Below are 26,713 nucleotides of genomic sequence, written 5' to 3'. Positions count from 1 at the left end.
GTAGATAGAAGAGTCAGCCAAATTAAAAATTTGCTCTCTTACCAACTGTAAATATTACTTTTAATTTTGAGTCATAATACCAGAAGCAAAATCTACTGTCGATGTGAGATTGTCTTAGCTCATGTTGGCACTCTTATTATCTCTGGTTTTCCAAAAGGAAAGCAGTTTGAACTAACCATAGCTGCAGGATAGGACTTTAAAATATTCATCTGCAAATATAAATATGTACAGTACCGGGCTTGAGTCATACATAAATTACCAGACTCCAGAATTGCACCAGCGGCCTACTGCGTGCTGTAGAGATGTATGAAAACAGCATGCTGTAATGGCTTCATTGAAAAGCTAGACAAACGTGGATGAAGCTGTGCCTTTGCATTAAATTTATATCATAGACTTTGAATATTATTTTTCAGCCTCATTTAAAACATGAAGTATTTGAGTAATTGCAAAGTTTACAGATTTTTCTCTTTTTAGAGCTAACATTTTTTTTCTATCCAAATTTGTTGGATAAAAAGTGGAAAAAATTGGAACATACAGTATATACACACTCAGTGGCCAGAATATTAGGAACTCTCATTCAAATAAATAGAATCTCTCAGTAAATGGGAATATGTGGTTGGTTTGAAGAGCATTAGACATTCCCTTCCATGGCTAGGACAATCCCTTGATTTCAGTCTTATTGAAAACTAGTAAAACCAGTATTGTAGCCGCACATACCATTATCCTCATTAGAACGTTAAATGGAGATGATCCTACCAAATGATTGTGATGGGACTGGTCTCCAAGTATTGCAAAACCTTGTGGAATCTATGCCAATTCCCGTTCGAGGATTCCTAATTTCTGAACTATATGACCTCTAGCTGAGCTGTAGGTCATCATTTACTATGATTGATGTTGTGAGCAATGGGTTCAATGTCTGTCTCGATCAAGACTTTGACTCCTGGAGGATCAAATTAACAAATTTGTGTTCATATTCATTTGACAATTACATGATACTGTATGTACCATTTTTTATTATACTGCTAAAGGCAACAGTCCTGCTGAGGCAGCAGTGATGCGTAGTTGTCAGGGCTCTGAGGCCATGCCTAGAAAGCTAGAGGTGCAAATTCCTGATGGGTTAGTGCTATTGCAGCCTTGATACTTCACTTAGACTGCTCAAGTAAAGTTACCCACTATACACCACTTTATACCATTTATGTACAAAAATGCATAACGTAATACATAACCCTTGGAGAAAAGCTTCAGCCAGAAGCTTATTATTATTAATAATAATCATATACTCCCTGGTGGACACTGCAGAATACTGAATTTTAAAACACCTGGACACCATCATTACAATCTGTATGGCTGGCACCAGAAGAGGCATTTTGAGATACTGTAGGTCAGAAAGCTTCCATGGCTCTGGAAAATGAGCTATCCTCTTTCTCATTGGTGGCTAAGAAATATTTGAATGGTACAGGATTTAACCTGTGAAGTTTGAATCTTAAGCATACGGTGTTGAAGTCTCTTTTCCTGGGGCTCCTGATAGTGGGTTTGGCCTGGTTCAAATTTTGTAGTGGCAAGCTTTTCATTGTGGTCAAGTGAGGTGTAGATTTAGCAGGATTTATTTCCAGCTCCAAGCTCAAGATATCTGGAGTCTCCTTGATGAGTAATTTAGGAATGGCATCAGGCAAACACTGGGAATTTCAGTCAGGTAGTTCTTCTTGAACTTTTACCGAGCTTTGCTCTCTCCGGCCATTAATCTATTTTAAACCTTATTGAGGTTCTTGTATTTCACCTCCAAATATTTGAGGCTGTGTTTCTGTCTTGGTATGTCAAAACAATCTCTATAGCAGCATGGATATGGAAAATACAGGTGACATTCCAAAAGTTAATTCCAAAGAATTCAGTCCTTATATGTTTTCCAGAAAAGGATCTTCACCTCAGGCAATAGCAAGTGTTTTCATGAACCCAGACCAATATAAAACTCAACTCCTTGACTTGACTCCTTTGAATTAAATGAGAAATTTTAAAGTCAAATTGGAATAACAATTATTAATTGTATTATTCCCTGAATATAAGGGAAGCATTGGTTTCATTATGGTGTACGCAGATTAGGCTGTTGTCCAAATTGTGTATTACGATAAATCTTTGAATGAACAAAACTATATAAAAAACAAAAACCATGAAAAAAGCTTATTAAAAAGCATAAAAATATCTTAGTTCAGGTGGGTAGCTGTGTCAGCATGCATAAGCTGTTTTCTTTCTTCTGTTTTCAGCATGGAATAAACCTATTACTTGTTCCTAAAAATATCTTAGGTTGACTCTGGCTTTAACATCCTATTTATTTGTGCTTTAACATTTTTAAAAATGTACAGTTGTTTTATGACTCCAATTGTCTGAGCTAAATATTCAGTTTTACCTTTAAGCATTTGGACAAATTATATGGTAATTGGTCCATCTATTTTAATCATATACTGTATATGGTTTATGTACAAATAAAATATAGTATTTTCCAAAATCTCAGTTGCACCCAATCACAATGCATTCATGTACAATTGACTTAATTTCTGTGCAACAGCTGATTCCAATCCCAATAATAATGAAGGTTGTGGAAAAGAAGCTCCAGTGAACAGAACTGGTTTACTGAACATTTCTCTCCAAAGCATTTGAAAAATGTACCACCAGAGGGCAGTGAGATTACATATAATGAAATATACTGTTCACAAAATGTACTTTGCAGTTTTTCTACAGAATATAGATTTAAATTGAGAATTCCATTAAGCATGTAAAATAGATATTTTAAATATTTTAGCTCTGCATTTATTCTGTACAACATTAAAGGATATGTCTTTTGAGTTTTATAAATGTTTAATTTTGAGAAGTGACAATTAAGTACATAAGGCTTTAATAAAGATATGGCATTAGTATTATGTTCTTTTTGAATAATTTGTTTTAGATGTTTAAATGCTATTTTTGGTGTAACACGTCAACTTCATTATCTTGCATGAATATATTCCATTCCTGTAAAGCATAAAGGATTGGACTTTCCTTATTAATTCATGTTTTTCTTTCATAGGATACCTGTGCAAAGAAATGATGCAAATATGTTTAATGAAGTTTTAGTAAAAATTACTATAGTTAGATGAGCTTTAGCAGTACGAGTTAGATACAAATGTTGACGTTTACTTATTAAACATGTGTTAATTGCTTAGTGATTTATTCCTCTAACCTCCAAACTCCTTAATGGATTTTTTATTTCTTCACCTTGTCAACTCTCAGCATGTAGGTGAATAGGAGCTTTTAGCAACCCGAGTAATTAAATTTATTAGATCCTCAACAGTAATTAGTAAAACAAAATCTATAGAGTAGATGTTGAGTTTGTGGCCTGTTATTGACTAAAATTATCTTTGGGTTTATAAAGAATAGAATCTGCTGTGTTTATATACTGTATCCAGGAGAATAAGATTTTTCCATGTGTCAGGAATTGGGAGGAAAATTGAGAGACAATTTTTAAAAAAGCATCCAAAGAACAGTGTAATTTTATGTATTTTCAGGACATGTTTATTGGTTAAAATATTAATGTAACATTTGCATTATAAAAGTGTTCAAATAATTCCAAAGTAGTTTTGATAACTTGATAGAGATACAGTTATTTTTTAATCTTTGAGTGTCTTGTCACTGATTTCTTCACTATAAAATCCACCACATCAGTTGTCTGCTACATTTTGCACTATAGCAAATAGCCATTCCTGTTTGTAAATGGTAACCAAAGTGGTTATCTTATAAGGTGGAATAATATTATTGTCTTCCTCTCCTAACAGTTGCATTTACATCTGTAGTTTGAATGGTGATGACAGTTTTACTTGTATTTTCGTTTTCTTTTACACAGAAATGTATCAGACCAATTTTGAATGTGGAAGTGAGCAGGCACTATAAAAAGACAGAAGAAAACATAACTTGTTTTCAATGTCTGTTTTAATTGATTTGATTTGTTTCAGAAGATTTGAAAAATACTGAAAGCGCTTTTTAAGTCCGAGAAATTAAGTTCATTTTTAACTTGCCTAGAACGTACTTCTGTGCATTAAAAGGCAACATTTAAAATGTCTATGGCAGATAATTACTATGGTTAACACCTGTCTTTGAGCCCTAGTTCATTGTTGGTTGTGTTTTGGATTCTTGGTCTTCATATTATAGTTTGCAGCATGCTACCAAAGTCTGGGTCAGCAGTATCTGGTGGAAAAAAAAAAACAGTTGTTGTTTTTCGGCAGTTAGCCCAGCGCTTTGGCCACAGGGAAATAGCTTCCTTAGACAATTATTCTAAATGAGACCCCATGGAACCTTCCACTGTGTGTGACTGTTCTAGACCTATCAGTTGGTGTTCTTTTATTCTTTGTAGGGTTTGATGTTGGAAAGGGATCAAGTTGTGCCTGAGGGTAGGTGAAAGCAGAGTAAACAATAAATCTAACAGTTCTGTGACACTCTGAATCAATAACCTCAATTCATAACTTTATTTTTTTTTTTTACATGAGCATTTTCCAGGGATTTCTTTAGCACCTCCTTCAATGAAATGCCATTTGTGTATGCCAATGCATTGTGCTCGAAACAGAAGGACAGAATATAAAGCTGTAATGTGTAAAAAAGGAAATGTTTAATTGTGTCCTGTGCAGCTTGAGCTTTGAGTGACGTAAACCACAGATAGGTCTAGGAGGTATTTAAAAAAAATGTATTTTAAAATCCTTTTACATCGCTCTTTAGTGTGAGGTAGCACACAAAATGCTCATTTCGTTTAGCAATCAGGATGCCAGCCTAGAAGTGAAGAATAAACAGAAATAAAGGGTAGGGATAGAAGGGTAAGAGCATATCGCCTGTGATACCTAACCTCTTCTTCACACTTATTACAAAATGTATATACCTTGAAATGTAAAAATCCATAGCTTCAGTCTCCAACATTCTTTAGTTTTCCCTTTCTACTGTACCTTTACAGCCCTGTTTCTTTGTCTGTTTTGTTTCCTGATGCCTCTCTTAATATTTAATGAATTCTTTTAGTATCTTCCATTTCTGGGGTATGAGGTCACCAAAGCGCCAAAGCAATGGAAGAAGAGAAAAATAAAACCATTGGAATGCTACATTTGTAAAAGCAAGCTGGGGAAGAGGAAAGGATGGCGCTGACTCTTCACCTTTTATTTTGCATCTCTTCACATGAGAATACAATAAAGTAGATGTTTTTAAGAGTACAATATTTGTATGTCTCTATTCAAAATGTTTAATGAACTGATGTGCAGTAGGCTTAGTTTCTGGCTTTGAATTCAACCTGCTACACAGGCTCACGTTGACTTTGATCGTGTCTACCAGAGCTGTGCGAGGGACGCTACAAAGTATTTCACAGTTAACAAAATAAACGGGAATTCTCCTCTGGGTCCTTTCACTGTTTTTTTGCTATCTGGTGGTTCCACACCAGTGGGAAAAGGATGTAAACTCATCTTGTCATCTAGCTCTAACTCTGGAGCTTGCCAGAGCCGAATAGCATGGCAAGCGATCTAGTGATGTGTTAAACTGCTTCCCTGTCCGAAGCTTGCCAAAGGAGTCAAGGCCATTAATTCACTCTGAGGGCAAAAGCTTTACACGGCCCTGCATGCCCAGCATGCAGGGCCGCAGAGCTGTAGAAGACCCGGCTCTGTTATTATCATGTCTTCTTATGAGGTAACATTGATTCCTTATCTGAGAGCACTGCTGTGTTTCTTCTAGTGGTCTTCACTTTACAAACCAGATATCACGCAAGTGTTACTGAGAGCAGGGGGGAAATTAATTATTTCTTCTACTGGCATTTCTGACAAAAAAATATGATTCTTCGGCAACTTTTTCTCTGTAGTGAACTTTGCCATCTTAGCTCCAAGTGAGCCCTGTTTGCTTGCTTACGACCACAGAGAGTTCTGGTGTTTTCTGTGGATCTCTCTTCTATGTCAGTTTTTATTTTGCGTATCATTTCTTCCTTCTGACCCTTACAAACTACCTGTACTACTGTTTAGACAGAATCGTGTTTTGTCATGTTTATGTATATACAACGCTTGAGACCTGATAGTAAAATTCTAATTTGATTGTCAGAACTATAGAGAACAGACTACAGCAGGACATTTCACCCAGTGCCATTGTCTGAAAACCAAGGTTTTGAAATATGTATTGTCTCTAGCATAAGACATTGGATGTTTTTTAGATTATATGCACTTCAGGCACACATTTTCATTCACCCCTCTGGTCTGCTCAGCAAAGCTGTACACTGTGTCTCTCTGCTTCAGAAATAAGAGTGGAATTAAACACCCACAGCAGTGTTTCCACGTTGAAGTCAGATCAAATCAGACTTAAGAAGCTAAGTAAAGGCTGGGCCTGGTCATTACTGGGACGGGAGACTTCCAAAAAAACAGGTTGCTGCTGTAAATGGTGTTGGTTAACCAGTAGGTGGTGATCTTTCCTCTGAACCTGCATTTCTGAATCAATTACTTTATACTATATGTTGACCAGGGACACTGCTGTAAAATGTGCCATTCTTTCGTATGAGCCATTAAACTAAGGTCCTGATTATGTGCACATTTATGAAAGATACCATGGCAATGATTGTAAGAGTAAGGGTATTAATCCCTGTGTGCTGCTGCCTAAATTCCACTTTAATCTTGAACAGTCTGGCCTCTCAAAAATGTCTCCCTTAATTCAGATGGTGGAGTGTTTTCTTGCTTTTCCACCAGTTGTACTGTGTGGTGTAGAGGCAGGTGCAAAATAGCATCATGCATCACCAACAGGGTGTGGATCTTCAGATAGATTAAGTGGGTCTCTTCCTGAATGTGAAGTGATTTAGGATAAAGACAGTGCAAGTTGTTATTATTAATTGTTATAGCATTGTGTCAGCCCATGAAGATGAACCAAAGTGAAACACTTTGTCTGGTTTAATATGACAAGTCGGTTATTTTCAGTGTAGAGACTGAACCTTTTCACTAATAGAAGGTTTAATTCTCTGCCTAAACGAACATGTAAAATCGCTTTTTGTTTGCTAAGGCCTGTGTTGATTTCCAGCTGTGAAAACTCAATAGCATGAATGGCATTCCACCTGCAGCAACTGTGAAGTGCAAATCCTAAGAACTTACAGTTGATAAATTTACAAATTGAAGTGGTCTGTTTGACCCTTCCCTTCTGTTTTTCAGTAACTAATTAATCCAAGGATCTCATCTGGTTGTTTCTTGATAGAAGCCAGGGTATTAGTTTTAGTGACATGGCTTTGAAGCTTGTGACATACTTCCACAACGTTTTGTGTAAAGAAATACCTCTTGTTCTTGATTTTAAATGCACTTTGTCTTAGTTTCTACTTGTGTCTTTTGATTGCGTTTCAGTGATGTTTCACGACTCATTGCAGATTACTATTTTTCTAATGTTCTGATGGAAATTAAATGATGCTGGTATTCTTGTCACAAGGTATCTGGAGAAAAAAAAGTCTCAGGGGTGTCAGTAGGTCATTAGTTATTTTTCTCCTCTGAAGGTACACAGCCTTTGGAAGTCCGTTTCTTTTCTCAGCGCGTGTTCCTTTCATCTGGGGTTTATTGAGATTTCTGGTGTGATCATTCAGGTAATCTTCAAAAACAAGATGAACTCAAATGCAGAAATCATCTTCTTCCAATATTTTGTCATGATCTCTGGGGTTATTGTTCCTAAAGAACATTTAGCCTTTGCTAAAGTTTGATAGAACGACATCATGCTTGTGTTAAAGACATTTTTTGGAAAGCAGACTAGGCAAAATTAAAAAAAGAAAAACATTCAACTGCATTCCATCCAAGGATAAATTCATTAATTGCCATTTTTCAGTTTCTTTTATATTCTGAGCTGTTGGCCATCTGCTAGTGCTTTAAAAACATCTTTGTAGTCAGCTGTTTTTTTTCCCCAACATGTGTACACATTTCCTTTCTTGGCTTTCCTCTAACTTTGTGTTTTCTTATTCCTGCCAGTGTTTGCTCTTCAGGATGAAATTGTGCAGCAGGTCACTCCTGCCAATTCAAGGGCTCCTCCTGGTCTATATGATAATGCTGTGCTGCACGCTGATGTCCGCCACAAACCACCATCCCAGAGGGCAGACAGGTAAGTCTCTTCCCACTGGGCAGATACTTCAGGGGCCAATTAATATCTCCGAGCCTGTTTTCTGCTGCGCTAATTTACCAAGGTGTATAGTTCTCTTTCAGTGTACGTTTACAGCATATTCCATTAATGAACAAAGTGGAATTATTGATGAGAAATAAAAGACCATCTTGGGTTTTCTCTGGAAAGAAATTGGCTCTGTATCTGTGACTTTATACAAATCGTTTTGTGTGCCAGTAAGTTCAGACATTATGTAAAGCAGAATTGCTGTAATTTGAGCAATCGGAGGAGGGGAGATCATATGGACAAGAGGGAGAAGGAAGCAGCTAGCAGCTGGAAACTAAGTAGTAACAACAGCTGTTACAGATGAGGGTGTTTGTGTGGCATGTTTACGGCGGCTGTGGTCAGATTTCCCAGTGTGATTTCCCAGACTTCATTGGTCGCTTTCTGATGAAAATTAAAAAATAAAAATAAAAGTTAAAAAGTGTTATAAGCACCACTTTAAAAATCTCTGAAAACTACTGGAATAATAAGGGCATAAATATGTATGATTTTAAGTAACAGAACTGTAACAGACCCCCCCCAGAAAAAAGCAGCATCACAGCTGAAATGAAGCTCACTGCTTGGGTCTAATTGGTACCCACAAGCTAACTAATTCTGATTTGCATAATTCATCGTGTGTGTTTCTCTGGTGGGCATGAGATGACCAATACACTGTAAAATATTTAAAATATTAGAAGGCCAAGCATTAGAAATTTTCCCTGCATCATTAATTACATCCTTTATATACTTTAAGTACTTCTTAATATCAATATATTAATATTTATTTTTTTCCTTTTGTCTAACAAGGTGACCTTCACCAGTGCTTAAATGCCTGCAGCATTTTAGTTTATGTGACTACTGCTGTGACTTTTCTTTGAAGAGGTGATTTTTCTAGAGAAAAGAATTTTGCAAATGATACAAAACTACCAATTTCTCTTTCGTCGTCTGAATTTACTTCGAAGGTCATAATTTAGTGTTGAATTGAAACTGATTTTGCAAAAAAAAAGATTTAACAGTCACTACAAAGAAATCCTGTATATACACACACAAATTAAAGTTTTTACTAATTACACAAAACTTTTATTTCCTTAAGAAACTTGTCTATTATTCTAAACCTATATTGTCAAGGTAAAAAATCATTTTGTCAGTAAAATTTACCTTTTTACTTGCATGTCTTAATACATAATTCCACTAGGTGGCTCCAAAGCACATACTATCTTTCATTTTACAGTAAACGGCAATTGTTAATTGCAATGTCTTTTAATGTTCTGTGCATTTCCCTATTTTATTCACTGCTTCTATTTATCAATTGATAATTGATAAACCAAATCCCCTTGATTTCTTAAAATGAACACAAAAAACTAAGAGAGAATTGATCTTCAGTGGGAATAAAGATGAAAAATATTGGGAATAATTATCATCTTCTAATAAGGCTCACTTCCTTAAAATGAGACACAGCTCTTCTTTATTTTAAATAAATAATCCTCTATTTTTTCTCCTGTTTGGCCCTAGAATTTACATGCTAGTACTATGCTCAGGAAAAGAGGATTTGTTAAAATAGTTGACAACTTTTTTACTGATTCATTTGCATAGGGAAAAAAAGAGTACCAACAAAATCTGGATTGTGTGTAAAAGGGATTTGTATTTCTCTTTTGTTCTTACTGTGGGATAAACTGCTGATAAAAGGCTTTTGGAATGATGAACACTACCCCGTACAACCAGGACACAACAGCTTCTATCTGCTATTCCATCTCAGCCACTGTAAACAAAGCGTGAATGCTGTGGGCTCACAGACGCCTCCACAGGTCATTATCTGCCTGTTTAGGTCCTCTAAATTTGTCACAACTCTTATAAAATAAAACCAGTTTGAAGGTCTTGGGGCATAGGTGATGGAAAAATGCCAATTTGCGAACTGCAATTGCTGTCACAGAGTGCCTGTGGCAGAATAATCTTTGATTATCGATTGATTTTGTCTCTGGGTGTCAGGAGTTGAATGTCAAAGCACCGGAACATCTCTGCTGTTATCATCCTCTCTAGCTTCTCTTTTAATCAGCTCTGGTACAAGTTTGGTAATGAGTCTTGCTCTAAGAAAATAAGCAGACATGCAAAAAGGATGTTGCTGGTGTAAATTCAATAAATCCCATTTTTAGAGTCCCACACAAAGTGCCGAGTAGAGACAGTGATCCATCGGAAAGTATCATATATCATGCTTTTATGATGATCACTTGGATTATTGTTCTTTATAAATGAGAACGTTTCTGCTGAATGGCTTGGAGTCTCATTTCTACTTACAAATGTTCAGGCTCCCCAATATCAATCTCAATGGCGCATGGCTGAAATCTGCACATTTCTATGTCGGCAAGGTGACCTTTTCCCAAACTGCCAAGAGGGAAATATTGTGATACAGAAAAACAAATTGGATGAAACATCCTTTTGTAAGAGCAGAATAGATTGCCGCTACCTCCGTAAACTGTTATTCGACTTTCTGAATTTATGTTCTATCTGAACACCTGATAGCTGCATTTGGATCATGCATTTTTTTTAATGACGCCTGTATCACAGCTTGCATTTACATTGCTTGAAACAAAGGATGGCAATTCCTGCATCACTAATCCTCATTTAGAACAGAACCAGCAAAGTACTTTTAAAAATCTACTTATACTATTATGCTTGACCGTATGTCAAAACAGAATCGACAAGTATTAAGTACTAAACTGCAAATATCAGGCTTCCTTATCCCTAACAAACATGCCTGAGAAGTCACAGAGGGTGGATTTTATGAGGAAGAGATTTGCGTGTAAATGAGGCTACGGTTTAGAGCTATTCAGCCGTGAGAACAACCTGTTAGATTTGCATAAATCTGATGATTTGGGCGATTCAGGGTGTTAAATTGAGATAATGTCAGGCTGATTGATGAGGCGCAGGGGACATGACAGTTCGCGAGGAAAAAAGCGAGCAAAATAATTTGCGGAGGAGACAGCATCTCATGATGTTGTTTAGTGCTTGATAAGAAGACAGAGGAACAGAAATCTGATCTAAATTACTGGGAGATGAAAAAGGATGAAATAAATAGGCTCGCTCTAGTGATTACATCCCTTCTTAAATGTGAGTTGCTTATTAAATATTGCACTCCCATGGAAGAAATAAATAAATGCTTTGCCGTTTGCAAGCTCATCCCCCAATAAATCTTTATCTAGTCTCAGAACTGCAGAGTTGCACTCAGCAGTTGGGTTACTCTGCAACACGTGGCGACTTATTTTAGTTTTTTTAAAAATAAATGTTACAAGAAAAATGTAACTTCCGAATGCAATGGCTTAGCAATTTTTCTACCTGCATTTTTATTTAGTCACCAGCCTGCTTGTATCTCAATACGTCACTAGAGTTGACAATGTTCTCAGACTGACAAATGTAGAATGTCTGGCTTGCAAAGCAGGCAAGTCACTTATCGACAAGAAGAAGATATGGCTTTTGATGATTAATTATACAATGTTTCACCCCCCCAGCATCTGTCTGACTACATAAACTGCAGCAATGCTTCATGAGCTCAAAGTAAGCGGTCATAAAAAAAGCTGACATTTGATACATGAATCAAAGCATTTAAGCCAAGCTTGAAATTTCATTTCATCACACCTGTATTTTACGAGTTATAAGGGCACATAACTGTTGTACAGGAAGTTGAAAAGGTATTCAAAAGTCACTTTAATTTTGGGAATGAGTGTTACAGAGACTGTTTTTCATAAGGACTTTAAAAGAAAGCCTGATTACTGATGAGCAAAACGTATTCACAAACACAACAGAGACACAATATTATACTATTCCTCCCATCTCCAGTAACAAACTATTACTTCCATCTCTGCTGAATGAAGCGGAGCCTAGATTCAGAATGTTAATCTCTGGATTTCCTGATGAGATGTGGTGTTGTGAGATATTGGTAATTCCGATTCTTGTATTTGGTATTTCAGCTGTGTACAAGTTGCTCGATCCCAAAATGTGGCTTTTGCCAGTTAAGCTCTACAATCTCCGGTGACCAGAGTGAAGCCAGTACTGGGCTGAGTGAGAACAGAGACGTTCTTGTTAAAAGGGAACCTCAGCAGGTTCTGTTTCTTCAGGCCTACTGGGAGTGAAAAGAAATGACTGGGCTGACAGCACATAGATTTGTGTGATGTTGTGACTGTCCCTCAATGAACAGAGAATAAATGTAGTTATTTGGAATTAAAAAAAGAAATGGTATGAGTGATGATGTACTTAAATTTCTATATTAGCAATAGCTGCTTGAGATATTACATTATCTTAAGCACACCTTAAGCAATAATTAACATCCCAGTGAGATTTAATGCCTACTTGTTGTGATGATTTATCCATATTAATGTCAAGGCAGTGAATGATTTTGTAACGGCTGGCTCCTAATGATAGAGATAATTTGCCCTAGTGGATGGTTGAGTTTTTGCCTCTGGTTATTTTGATTGTCAATTAGTAATATTCATTTATTTCACGCTTTAATTTTCTATTAGAAGTCAGCAGAAAATTAAAGTTTGCTAGGTACCCCAAGTGGAGTTTAGCCAGGACACTAAAGTTAATGCTTCTGCACTTACAGGGCTGTGGAATCTTTAATGAATGGATATATAGTCAGGGCCTTAGTTTAAGATAAGATAAGATAAGATAAGATCACTTTATTAGCCATATACAATTTCATGCATTAGGAATTTTTTGCATACCCCAGCTTGCTCTCCATGAGACACACAGGCACACAGACAATGGAGAGAGAAGCTTGGGATCAGAGCGCAGGGTCAGCCATTTATACGGCACCCCTGAAGCAGCTGGGGTTAAGGGCCTTGCTCAGGGGCCCAACAGAGTAGGATTCCTCTGCTGGAAGAGGCCATAACTCCGCCCTAACTTCTCATATGAAGCATGGCTCTTGCTATGGCACAGTGTCACTGCTCATACAGGGGCATTAGTTTTGAATATCTGGTCCCAAGACACCAAAGAGCACCACCTACTGGTCTAGCAATTCTACATAGCAATGGCTAGGTTTCTTTAAGATTGGTTCCATCCTACAGTAAATCCCACTGACAATTGCAATCTTTGCTTAGCTTCCAAGATCAGGATATAAGGCGTAATACTGCTCTCTTGAACTTTACAGGAGTCAGATGGTACAAAATGACAGGAGTACAATTTTGAGCTGAATGGTGTACTGTTAGTTAGCTCTTTGTGACTGAGAATGAAGCACAGTAATTAAGGATCCCAGTTAGACTGGAAGACAATAAAGGGTAAACATATTCCAGGAATTAGTCTCAGAAATGTAGCCGCAGGTAATTGAGAATAGAACATACACTGTTTTATCAAGGGTTATAAATTTGTTTTATTTCTAATCGGGAATACTGTACATCTGCATACTCTGGTTGTTTTCCCTTACATACTGCCCTACCAAATTATTAGAGAATACCCTGGTGTGTCAGTAAATCTCAGCGGCATTTATGTCTTTAATTTATTTCTGTCTGAAGCACATCATGGCATACATTTGTTTTTTTCCATCTACCTGCCTATAAACCTTCGAGGCTGTCTGAATTTATGCACCGGAGCCATGTGCACCAACAGTTATAGTATGCCGTTGGTGAGCTCATTTACATGATCTTTCTTCCCTAAAGCACAGCACATTAAGAAAAGGCCTGGTCTGCTGCTACTTTACAGTCTTCAGGGCTTATGATGTGCTGGGACAACTTCCCTTACTTTTGACATGAGAGATCACTTCTATAAAATATAACATCCTCTAATATCTTAGATGGGCAATGCATTTTATCATCCATCTGTACATTTTCTAAAGTCTTCTTCCAATTCAGGATCATGGTGGAGCTGGAGCTATCCCGGCTAGCATTGGGCGCATTGCACCCCAGATCCCCAGCGCTCAAAGGCCGTATTGCTAACCACTGAGCCAGTGTGCTGCCAATGCACTTCATTTCAGTGTCAGTTTCCATGCTATACAGGTGAAAGACCTATGGAACTTATCTACAGTATGTATTAGATAAGGGGTATTTGTAGACTATTTTCTGTAAAATGTCTCTTTCCTTTCTGGTTCCCTTTGCACTAGTGGTTTGACACTTTATTTTTTCATTGCAGATAAATTGCTGCTGGTGCTGCACAACTGCAGAACTTTCCCCTCCTAGTCTTGTTAGCACTCAATTTAATTCAATTTTGATTTTCATTAGTTTCATTCCGCAGCTTAAGCAGTTGTTTTGTGCTGTTGATTGTAAATATTCTGGATTGCCTGCAGTTTATAGCTGTCCTAGTGAATTGGAGAATGTATGAAACTGAACTGATTTTGAGGTGTCAGCATATGGGTTATTAAATGTGATCTATTGTAAATTGGTATCATGCACTGTCAGTGAGTGTGTGACTGTTCCTTTCTTATCACTAACAGTTCAAAAGGCTTGTGCCCCTAGTGACCTAATTATGTCACTGGAAAGTAGCTCAACTCTGTACTCTGGTAGCATTGCTATGAGAAATACTGGAATCTAACATGCAAAGGCCTTTTTTTTAAAGAATATGACATCAGTTTTTTATATGAATCCAGCAGATTTTAACACTGGTAGAAGTTCTAATTGGAAGCCCTTGTGAGTGCTATAATATTAGTTCATGAATAGAGTTTTATACATGGAAAAAAAAACAGTGTTATCCCTCAATGATTCAGATCCTTATATAGTGTAAGTAAAGCTGATATAAAAGCAGTTTTCATTATTAATTTAACTGAATATTAAAATAACTATTAGAACTATTTTCAATGGTAAAATCTGAACAATGTTATCTTCCACATTTTGGTGTATAGTAACTTAATTACAATCTTAGATTGTTGTTTAAGTATTCTGTTTCAGTAAAACCATTCAGTGTGTGCATTACAAGAACATTTACATTTGTCTCTTTGATCAATTATTAAGAGGCCTTTACAATATTCCGCTTGGATACTGGTCTCCTGTGCATGTCATATGGATATTGGGATAGGGCTCTTTCAAGTGTCTACATTGGAAAAAAAATTCTTCACACTCGTGGAAAATTAAATTTTAAAGGAGACACTAAGAGAGTATTTTGGCAAGGGAACATGAAGGTTACTAAGAGATACAAATATTCTTATGATATAAATACTAAAACACTTCTGAATTTCTGAAACCAAATTAAACCATGAAACGTCTTTATGTAATTTATATTTTACAGCAGCTATCATGGTGATCTTTAAAAATAAAATTTGGGATTTAATACTGAGAGCTCTTGACAGTTCATTTTCTGTATAAAGGCTAGACTCCAGAAAGCTCATCTTCTTAAAACTACAATGTCCTACAGCTGATTTTTGAACTGGTATCAATCAATATTGACACTTGAAACTTTTGCAACCTTTGTCTAAAAGAAAGGTCTTTTAGTCTTTTTAGCTATGACAGCTCATTTTGCCACTGCTATAATGACTTAAATGCTTGTATTTTCACTGGAGGCCTGATCTATAACTCCAGTTTTTGACTTCAATAAACTTTCATGCATCCTTATTAAACAGAGAATGGAATGGTGATCTATTTGTCATAAAAAGATTAGCTGTACTCATGAAAAGATGAATGGCTTTGAATTTTCAGCAACAAAAGAAAAAGAAAATCTACTGCAGTCCTGTTTTCGAATCACAGGTTAACCTGAACCTGAATAATCAATATAGGTTCTTGCTCCTGGACTTTTAATGACCTTTCTGAATTCAATTACTGTATTTGGTCAACTCAGCCAGTTTAACACTCTTCAGTAGTTAATGATTTAAAGAGACCTGGACAACCTACAGGACTGTGGCCCACAAAAACCCGACTCCAGATAACCTATCCATGGTAAAGAGTGTGTTGGTAGTTGAATTTTCAAGCCAAGAAGATATTTCTATGCAGGAAATGTGAAGTACTTTGTTGAAATGTGATGGAAATACAGGCTGTGAAGACGCGTATTTAAGTCAGAGAAAAGGAGGTGTTTCTTTACACAACGTACTGCTGGAATCTGGAACAATCTGGAACTACATTGTTGGCATTCATTCATTGGCAGGTGATGGCCAGGGGAGGTTGTACCGGCAATGAATCAAGCTAGCTGGGATGAATGGCTTGCTTTTGGTTGGGAAGAACGGCATCTTCTCTTATAGGGATTGCTACCTCTGAGTTTACGTCATACCTTACTGGTGTATTTTGATGTTCATGGCCAGTTACTGCAGCTCATTCAGCTGTGTTTCCCAAAGAACAAATGTGTCTCAAACTTTACTGACTGTCATAACCTGTTCCAGTTTTAGGTGTTTATGTATGAATCTGTCATGTATGACATTCCTGGGGAGGGAAAAAAAAACATTGATTATTCCTTAATTGTTTCAGCATGTTTGTGTCTCAGGGATGCTAGATGGGTTCCAGCAATATTGTATTTCAGAGATTCACCAGGTGCATGCTGCTGCTGATGGCACCCTTTTTAGAAGAGCTATGAATCAGAGGAGCTACACTGGTCTCTGTGGACATATATTATTTTCTTACCACTAAGGATTTACTGTCCCTACTGTTTAGCTTAGTGTTGAGTTACTCAAGCAGTACTAATCATTGATCTTTCAGACCATTTTCAGACCATTTTTGTTTTTTTAATAGAATGCCAGATTTAGCGTGACGTATTGCAGTCTGGTTTAGGTATGTTTCTAATGTTTTAAACATGGAAATGTCATTTGTTAGTACTGGTGGGTAGAAAGAGAGTGAGGTCCGATCACATTAGAAATGAGCCATAAGTCGATCTGTTACTGCAGTGCAATGGCGATTACAAGCTCTCTCCAGTTGGGGATTTCATTTGCTCTTCACAAAATATGTTGCAAATTGTCCTTTGTTGGACGGGTGTTGATGAATATGATTCTGTGCATGCTGATGAAGTTTCACTTTAGCCTTCCTAATCCCACTCCGCTTCAGTGTGAACGGCCCAGATGAAGATAGCCGCTGCTGGTAAAGAGAGTGGGCCGTGGCCAGTGTGAAAACATTTGAAAGCTAAAAAAGAAAACGGAAATGTGAAAGACTTTCACTCTGCTGCTCATAAGATGCAGTTTGTGTTTGTGATAGGAAGCATCCCTTCTTTGGTGCATCCCTAGCCTAAATCTATGTTCCTTGCTCATTTGCGCACGATAACCTTAGACCCTCTCCCGATCTAATACATATCTCCAAAGAAAAGGAGAAAATATATTTCAAACAGCCTTTTTCTTATCACCACAAAGCACTCGCAACAATATTTGTATTCACTGGCACTTTGTCCTTAGTTGTTTCCACAGTTCTAGGGTCCTTTCCCCTGGCTTGCATCCTGCTTTATTTTCTAAAACTGCATTTAAATGCAAATTTTTTGAACCTCCCCCACTACCACTGCCACCTTTAATGGAATCAGAAATATTCTTTGTGGTAGAAACTGCTGCCTTGATGCCCGGGAGAAAAAGAGATTACGATTGTTAGCCCCAGACGATAATGTCATATTTCGTCAGCCAAAAGAAGGAAAACATAGTAAATTCTCCACATAGCATAGTTTGTTTTTTAAATTGTTAAGTTATAGTCAAGAAATAATGGGCTTTTTACCCTATCTAACTGGACTAGAAGGATCTTCTCTCTGAGTTTTTCATTTTTTAAACAAAATGCCAGGAATGTCCATTTCAAAATGAGAAACTCTTGTAAGAGATGTTCAGTTCCTTTAGTTTAAAATAACTCTTATTTAGCTACAGGACACTTCTTGTAATCCTGTGTTAGTTACTGCATAAAAGAATAACTAAATCAGAAAAAGAAATAAAATGAAGAAAAAGTATGGAATTAGAAAGTCATGTAAATTAGATTTTGAAATAATTTGGTCCTAGCTGTACTTACTGAATCTGAAATACTCAAAGGCTCAACACTGAAACCTGAATTTTTAACCGGCTTTACAGTTTTCAAGCTGTAGGTGGACCTGCTCAATGTTTTTGAAGTAGAACCCATTTTCACATCCAAATTCACAGATTGCACAGCAGTTACTTTCATAAAAACACATTTTTTTATTTAAACAAAACTCTAGACGCTAAAATTGCCACTAAACAGGTCAATTAATTACAGCCTTTGTTCTGTTTGTATAAACATGGTTCTTATACAGTACAGTATTGTTTAAAAAGATGGTAAAACGTAATGCTTCTGTGAAAAAGTTATTAGTTGACACTGTGATAATGACCTTTATAAGGAGGAAGTAGCAGGTTTAGCATTTCTAAGGTCTTTTTATTTATCCTTTGTGCTTAAACTGATAAAGATAGGCCAATATCTCTGCAGTGCAGCACATACCATCCAGCTTTATGTAATGTATTTCTGCTGAACCGTGCTGTTTTTCATTTTATGGTAGGTTTACACACACAACAGAATGCTTAACCACACTGGAGACAGCTAGGTTAAAGGGTAATCCATGACCGCTATGTATAGCAGAGTAGATAAGACTGTAAACTGCTGGGATGAGAAGACAGAGGGATCAGAAAGAAATGCTGCTTTTAGTCCGTGGGATCAGCAAAATGGCTTTACTGAGAGAAATGGCAAACAAACTTTAAATCACAGTGTAAGAAAAAGATCATACCTTCACCAAAACAAAACCTTTCAGAAGGGAAGATGATGGATTAGGCCTGTTTGCAGACGACTGGAGTAGTGGTGTTGCATTAGACAGGCAGAATTATATATAAAAAAGAATGTTTTCTCCAGCTAATTTTAAAACACAGTTACAAATCTTCAGCTGACAGAATGTCTGCCCAGGAATTATAAACTTGTGTGCTGAAATTATGGGATAGCCATGAGCTGGTCTCTACCATTTGGTTTAAGACCCAAATGAGGACACATCATGATGATCATCATACTGTTTTACTTATAAGTGTTTTTCAAGAAACTTCAAAGTAAAACCGCACATGTAATGTGCATAGCAGAAGAAAAAGGAAACCATAAAAGACAGCCATAACAAATTGACCCTCTAAACCAATATTCAAGCTAAATTACACTTTAAAAGCTTTAGGAAGCCTACAGAGGACTGAATCTGCAAATCCAGATTAAGAGTTGGCCTATACATTTAATAAGTCCTTAAGAAAAGTTGGAGTATTCAGAGTCTCGCATTGTACTTGAGCAGGAAAAACCCGTTCTAAATTTCACAGACAGCTAGTGCAATAAAGAGGTAGGGGGTTAATAGAGGGTATATATAGTTACAGAACTGTGGACATACTGTACTGAAGTCTCTTCAGTACCTTAGGAAATATCCCACTGAGTAAGGCATTAAGTAGTCTAATTGTGATACTTTGATCATTATTTCATCATCATACTGCAAGAGCAAGGGTTTCAACTGTGTAGTGTTACGCAGATGATCCCAACATGAGCTTCAAATGGTGGCATAGGATCAAAAGTGACACCAAGGTTGCTACCTTCTGTCAAGGGTTTAATCTCAGCACCATAACCATCACTGAAGTCACCAACATAGTGGATCTTGCCACAGTAATAAAAGACCTATTGTGAGCATATCTTAATATTGGACAGAAACCTTTAAAGTATAGCTTCAGTAGTATTGATGTGGTAAGGTAAATCTAACCATAGCAGTGAAAACCATAGCAAATCAATGATGGCAAATGGCAACATACAGTATAAACACTAACTAACTAGTAAAGAGAGAACAGAGACAGAACTCTGTGGAACACCCTGAGCAAGTAAAACAAAGTCAAATTCAAAGATTTTCGAGATTTGTGTGGTTCCTGGTAGCGAAATAGGAACTGTTAGCAGTGATAAACCTCCGGTGATCGTCTATGCAGTGCACGAGGATGCTTTCATTGACCATATCAAAAGTTGCACTTAATTCCAGAAGGAGAAGAAGTGATCAACAGTCTGAAACCATCAGTAAATTAACTACTGTACCTTAACAAACAGTAAAGTGGTTTGAATAGCTGCAAAGATTAGTTGGTAATTGAGCTGCTTACTGCACACTCTTAAGTATAAAAAATATTGCAGTGTGTTAGCTCCTAAGGTAAACACACATTAAGGTAAGTGTACATGTGAAATTCACTTGCTGCATGTGTTCATGTCGTAATATCTGAATTTTCTGGTGTTTGTTCTACCAGCTACCAGCACTTGGAACATTGTAGCAAACCTGAAAAGCGTATTTGCAAAAAACTGGAAAGAATGACGACTTTTGGCCAGTGTAAAGGTTATTTTCTGTTTCATATTTGAGGAGATCAATTAATTAATTAATTAATTAATAGTGACCATAATAAAAAAATGTAATAATAAAGAAATTATAGAAAATAAAAATACCAAGTTACAACTGACACAGAGGAAGAGTAGTAGTGATATAGTACACTTTAAAAGGGTCACTGTGTTTAAGTCCTCTTTGAGGATAATAGGGGCCAAATAAAAAATAAAGTGGCCTATAAAATAGGCTGCTTAAATAAAATGGGCTACTTCAATAAAGCGGACTCAGGGATTTGTGGACAACCCAAAAGCAACCATTAATTAAGCACACCTGTAAATTCTCACCTTGGGGGGCTTAGTATTGCAACTGAAAGATCTCAAATATTCCCTGGGTTTCTATAAACAGCTATGTTCTCTGTTCCAGTTCTGAAGAAAAAGAACAAGAAAATTGCTTTTCTGTGCAATGAGAAAATGGCCTCACCGCATGGGAACGTGCATCCCCTTTCATGTGGCTTGGCAAGAAAAAATATGAAGTCCCCATCTCAATGTCCTTAGACAGACACCTCAAGGGGATTTTGAAGGGTTTCGATTTTGTTCTCAGGAGTTATCAATTTAAAAAGTTGCTAAGTGAAAAACTTTTCTTCTAATTCCAGTGGGAAGCAGTGAGCATCGTCTTGCTCAATTACATTCTCATCAGCAACATTGACCAACAGCTGCTCAGGGTGATTGTAGTATTTCCCAAACTTAAAAAAAACAAACTTGTATTTAGTGTGGTTGGTTAAAACTACAATATTTAGAAAATCTATCTAGGTACATTTAAATGTTTGCAATATTTGGTTATCGTAAATAATGGTGGAAAACTGCATTTCCTTCTACCTGAACATAACACATGGTTTCCTTCCGTGCTGGAGTACCTTGCTTCCAAAGATACTGTATGTTTTCAGTCCTGCTCTGGTTCTGTACTTTTTAATTTGGTGCTTAGTACTGGTGTTTTAACCCCTTTGTGCTTCAAACTGAGGCCTTCGTAAAGGATCTTTTTGAAGGTCTTACAAATTAACATTAGTCCTGGTCCAAAGTGACTCACATTTGTGCCGATTTATACAGCAGGGAATTTTACTGGAGCAATTGGAGTGAAGTACCCCACTCAAGGGTACAATAGTCATGCTTTAAAACCACAATGCAGTGCTAGAAAAGAATTCCTAATGACACAAAACAACTATGTTCAACAATGAGCATGCTGAACATTTTGGCTTTGTACGTTACTTACTGTACACTAAAAACCCTAAAACAAGTGTCTAACTTCTGCTGAGACAAGAATTTTGCACTCTAAACTTCAAAAGGTTAATAAAGTTATCCAAGACATTCATTCACATCATTACATTGCTGAAAGTGGCATGGACGATCAAAGGAATCCTTAAACCCATTGGAACTGCTTCAGTTATCAACTGAACAGACTAATTGTTTGATGCTCCTGTAAACTTTGCAGGAGTTAAAGGCAGCTGCTCACCATATGTAGAAGTGTAGATCTGGTTTTGATGGCTTCCACCCCTGGAGTTGGTAGTAAAACCTTGTCCCTCTTAATGTTAAATGTTTACATAGTTTGACTTTCATAGGTATCAAAGATTATCTCTAACTTTGCTTTTTCTTAAATATAAATGTGTTACGGTACTCTAGATGTTGACTGTTATCACTATTAAATGCAGATGTAAAAGTCTTTACAGACAATGCATTGACACACCCAAAGTAGTTATTTATGGGCTGCTCTAGAAAGTGTTGAATTCACTTTATCAATATTGCTCTTCTTAAGGACAGCTAGATTAGATGTCATTACAGCAGAATTCTTGTACTGTATGTGTTTGTTGTGTCTTGTAGTTTTGTTTAAAAAATGAATAAAAATGCATGAGTACAACCCTGAGAAAAAGTACAAATTCTAATGAACTATCCAGGAATAATTCACTGACTTTGTTCATAAAATAGACATGAAAAGATGAAATATGTTGAGTAATTTTTGTAAATGTTTGGGGAGTAAACCAATCATTTATCAGGTAAGAATTGTACATATATTGCTCATTAGTTCAGGTGGGTAGCTGTGTCAGCATGCATAGGCTGCTAAGGAACAAGTGATAATAATAATAAAAAATAATTGCTTACACTTATATAGCGCTTTCCTGGAAACTCCACTCAAAGCGCTTTACAGGTAGTGGGGACTCCCCGCCACCACCACCAATGTGCAGCATCCACCTGGATGATATGACGGCAGCCATAGTGCGCCAGAACACTCACCACACATCACCTATCACTGGGGAGGAGAACAGAATAATGAAGCCAATTCATAGATGGGGATTATTAAGAGGCCATGATTGGTAAGGGCCTATTGTTGTCCCCGTCACTATACTGGGGCATTAGGGCCCACATAGACCACAGGGTGAGCCCCCCCTGCTGGCCCTACTAACACCTCTTCCAGCAGCAACCTTAGTTTTTTCCAGGAGGTCTCATATTCAGATACTGACCAGGCTCACACCTGCTTAGCTTTAGTGGGTTGCCAGTTGTGAGGTGCTCTGGTATAGTGGTGGGGACACTATACTGTAGTGGATGCTGTCTTTCGGATGAAACGTCAAACCTAGGTCCTGACTCTCAGCGGTCATTAAAGATCCCTGGGCATTTCTTGATAAGAGTAGAGAGTTATCCTGGTGTCCGGACCAAATTTCCCCCCTCGGCCTTTACCGTGTCCTCCAAATTGTCCCTACGATGGACTAGCACTCCGTTCAGGGTGTACCGTGCCTTGTGCTCATTGCTTGCCAGGTAGGCTCCGGCTTCCCGCGACACCATATGGTATAAAGCGGATTGGCGAATGACATGACAAAGTTTGTTTCATAATAATCATAATCTTTTTAATAAAACAAAGTTGAAGTGGCACTTTTTCTTGTTTTATATTTTTACTGTTGATGCTTAGAGGCATACATTGATAATACAAGTCAGAGTAATAGAAAGATAAATTGAGTGTTTCTCTAAGTTATAGGTCAGTTGTCAGTCAGATGTTAGTCATTCCAGAGGGTTATTTCCCTGGTTTTGTTGAATACCTAAACAATTAAACTTCAGAAGTCATGAATATCATCACCGATAATGTTGATCTTCCAGGTGGGAGAGGAAATATGAAATTAATCCATCCTTCTCTACATTTGAATTAACTGCTATCAAACAAACATCCACAAGCTCATAGGATCCTTTAGAGATACAACAGATTGTATTCACAGGGATTTGTACATTCTTTTTAATAACTTAATAATCATCAACACACAAAAGAACAGTTTTCATAGTTACAATGTAACATTGAACAAAGATGCAATGTAATTTAAAGTAAACAAAAAATATCAGTCAAATTTTGAATTTCTGAAATGTCTTGTGTTTTCTTAGTGAAAGTGATTCTTTAATGGTCATGGCTATGCTGTTAAACACTTCATTATTCAAAGTTTATCATGGTGAGATTCATGAACTACTCTCCAGCCTATGTGTTGATTAATTTTTTACCTGATATGTGTCCTACCTGAAAGGAATTGCTTGTAAGTGTAGTTAAGCCATGAAGGTATTTGTTGAAGGTAAAATAAAATGAATCTTTAACATGACAAAAATGTAAAAAAAAACTCATTTGAAATCTGGATGATGATACAAAAATTTAAGGAGAAAGAACTGAAAAATAGATCTGTCCGATTTTACTTTTCTTTAATTTCATGTACACAGTGTGAGTCCTTGACTGTTTCAAGAAGCACAGTAGCAGGATGCATTGATATAATGTATTACATTGAAAAAGTTAATTGTGTAAGGAATTACGTTTTAAAATTAACACCATCTAGAAGGAAGTTAATTTAATAGAATATTGAATCTTATTATTACTGTGTAAAGTAATGCTGAATTTATTAATTTAAGTATTTCTGATTTTCCTAGGACAAATTACTTAACTTGTAAAACAAATGGAAAACATAAATTAAATGGGGATAACATCTTACTGAATATTGTATGTGCTTAAATCACTTTTAGAAAGGTTATTGCATTCCTGGTTCACAAACGTAGTCTGAAGAAAAATAGCTGTACCTCCAAATTCTAATATTGTGAATATGTTCGTACTGATTAATTCTTACAAGACAAACAGCAGCAGTCTTACAAGACATTGCATCTTATGTAAGGTTGTAACTCCCTTTTGGTAACGAATGACAATGCTTGTGTGTTCCATTTTCTGAAAGCATTAACTTGACAGTTCTAATGAAGATATCTTGGATAGCTCATTGAAGTTTCTAAACTTCATTAAACAGAATAGCATTTCTTTTTCTAAGATATTATCGCTCTGATGATTGTATTCTATAAATGCTATCACAAATCATCCTCTATCTTAACAGTCCCATCTCTCACTTTTAATCTTCATATGCACTGAGAAGTATTGATCAGAGATTGTATCAATACTAAGTCCTTGACTCAAAGTTCTGTTGTGTTTTTGTCTCCTTTTACTATGTTTAGACATTGTTACAGTACATGCTTTCTTAAAGCTTCCAGAATAACCATCCAAACTTGGAAGTGGTCTTCTGTACTGCTACCTACTTTATTTAGCCTCATTGCTTAAAAGGTTCACTACATTTCTATTCCTCATCTGTTTAGTAATCACAAGAAGAATTCCATTCATTTTCTTTTCTTCAGAATAATTAATTGAAACTATTTCAGCAAAGATTTTGAGTAGAAAGTCTGTGTAATATTCCAAGACTTACCCCAGTGTAAACATGTAGTCCATCCGAATTCTACTGGGAAAAGGTATGAATAATTGTTGGCCAAGCATGTGGATTTTATTAGGCTCTTTACAGGAACTTTAAAGTCCTGTATTATGCAGGTGCTTTCACAATTTGTAAATCAACCCCAGAAAATGGCAGCTGTTCGGTCTTTATGACTTTCTGGGCTTGGAAATATCGAACTCATCTTCATTTTTGAAAATACATAATGTTCTGCCTCTGTACCACAATTTGTTTCATGGCATTTAGTCCCCTGAAAATCCTATTGCTCAAATAGTCTTATTTAAAGTGCACAAACGGAAATATGAAAGACCTATTTCCCATTATATATACATAGCTTTTCTGCCCGGGGAGTGTGAGTAGAATACAAATTGAATTGCTATGGCTGGCATTTCTCCAGCTGCTTGTTAAATGTTGCCATGCTCATAAAATATGTATTGTTTCTTCTGTGTTATCAAGAGGTTTATTATGTCTTAGAGAATTTGGGGAGGAAACTGGATTTTAAAAAAAGAATTTCTGCAAAATCTGTAGAACTAATTTGTACAAAAGTCTAAACAGGAAGAAAGGTGCATTTAATATGTTAAACATTATTTATGAAAAGTGCAGCAAAGGTTTAAAGCAAAAATTTGTTTTTATGAGAGGGAACCCAAGAGGTCTGAGTACTTGTTAAGAGACAATCCTGTGTGAAAGCATTCAAACGTACCATTCGCAGTGGGTTCTAGATGCATTCAAGTTCCAGATTTTTGTGGATCATTTAAGAGATACAAATGAGGCATCAAAGCTGACTGGTGTTCCTAACACCTAATTTTTCCCATTTCATTTCTGCAAGAGCATTTTGAGCAGTTCTAAAGGCTCAAAATGTGACGTACAAATTGCACCTTGTTGTCAGTATGACTTCCCTTTCAAATATGTGAGGTACAGGTGCAATGTACTCTATAATTGGAACATTCAATTTTTCAGCCCTCCTGCCTTCATTCTCTTGCCACTCTGTAACTCCACAAATGCTTTGTGTTCATCTTTGCCCATGCTGCTGGTTGCTGTCTCCCTCTCCCCTCTTCTGTGGCTCCCCCTGGGGGAGAACCACCTTTCTGCAGGGATCAGGAATTCATCATTCGCTGGCCAACTTCCAGCATCTTGTAAAACTCCCCTGGTGCGACTGCATCTCTAGTTCGTTCAATCTGTCTCTCGGCCTGGATAATATATAAAGTGATACCACCAGCACGGCTTCCCATTGCCGCAGTTCACTGCATGAGAACTTGTTGCATTTACTGTTGTGCTGTGAGCTCCCTTTTCAGGCCTTGCTGCTTATTTGCTGTTGCTGCTGGTTTAGAGTAGAGTTTATTGTCATAGGCACAATTTTGTCATTTGCATTTATGCTCCTATCCAAAGACATCAAGGAAACGCCCCCCAAAAAAAACAGCAGCAACAACAACAAGTTAAATAACATACATCTTAGAGAACCCCCCCCACTGTATTTCTGTTTTGCACTGTATTTCTGCTTCACTGTGTAACTTATGATTATGGAGTGTCCTGCAGTTAGTGCACTGACACATTGAACTTTTTAGCTTTGCTGCTTTTGGTAGATAATGGTGTGCTAACTTTTCTTTTTCCTTCTCAGATTTCCTTATA

General features: G+C 36.8%; 1 protein-coding gene across 1 annotated transcript in view; it reads left to right on the top strand.

The window, feature by feature from the left end:
• Positions 1–5,047: 5,047 nt before the first annotated feature.
• Positions 5,048–26,713, top strand: part of LOC148835195 (chemokine-like protein TAFA-4) — a 38,461-nt gene continuing 16,795 nt past the window's right edge. Inside the window, exons 1-2 of the mRNA XM_088917190.1 lie at positions 5,048–5,061; positions 7,982–8,097. Of these exons, the coding sequence (XP_088773316.1) occupies positions 5,048–5,061; positions 7,982–8,097 (130 nt within the window). The remainder of the gene's footprint in view (positions 5,062–7,981; positions 8,098–26,713) is intronic.

The sequence above is a fragment of the Atractosteus spatula genome, chromosome 5 (genome assembly GCF_055471065.1).
Source record: "Atractosteus spatula isolate fAtrSpa1 chromosome 5, fAtrSpa1.hap1, whole genome shotgun sequence".
In the NCBI taxonomy this organism is placed as follows: domain Eukaryota; kingdom Metazoa; phylum Chordata; class Actinopteri; order Semionotiformes; family Lepisosteidae; genus Atractosteus; species Atractosteus spatula.
Note: the sequence above shows the minus strand (reverse complement) of the source record. Positions and strands in the feature narration are given on the sequence as shown.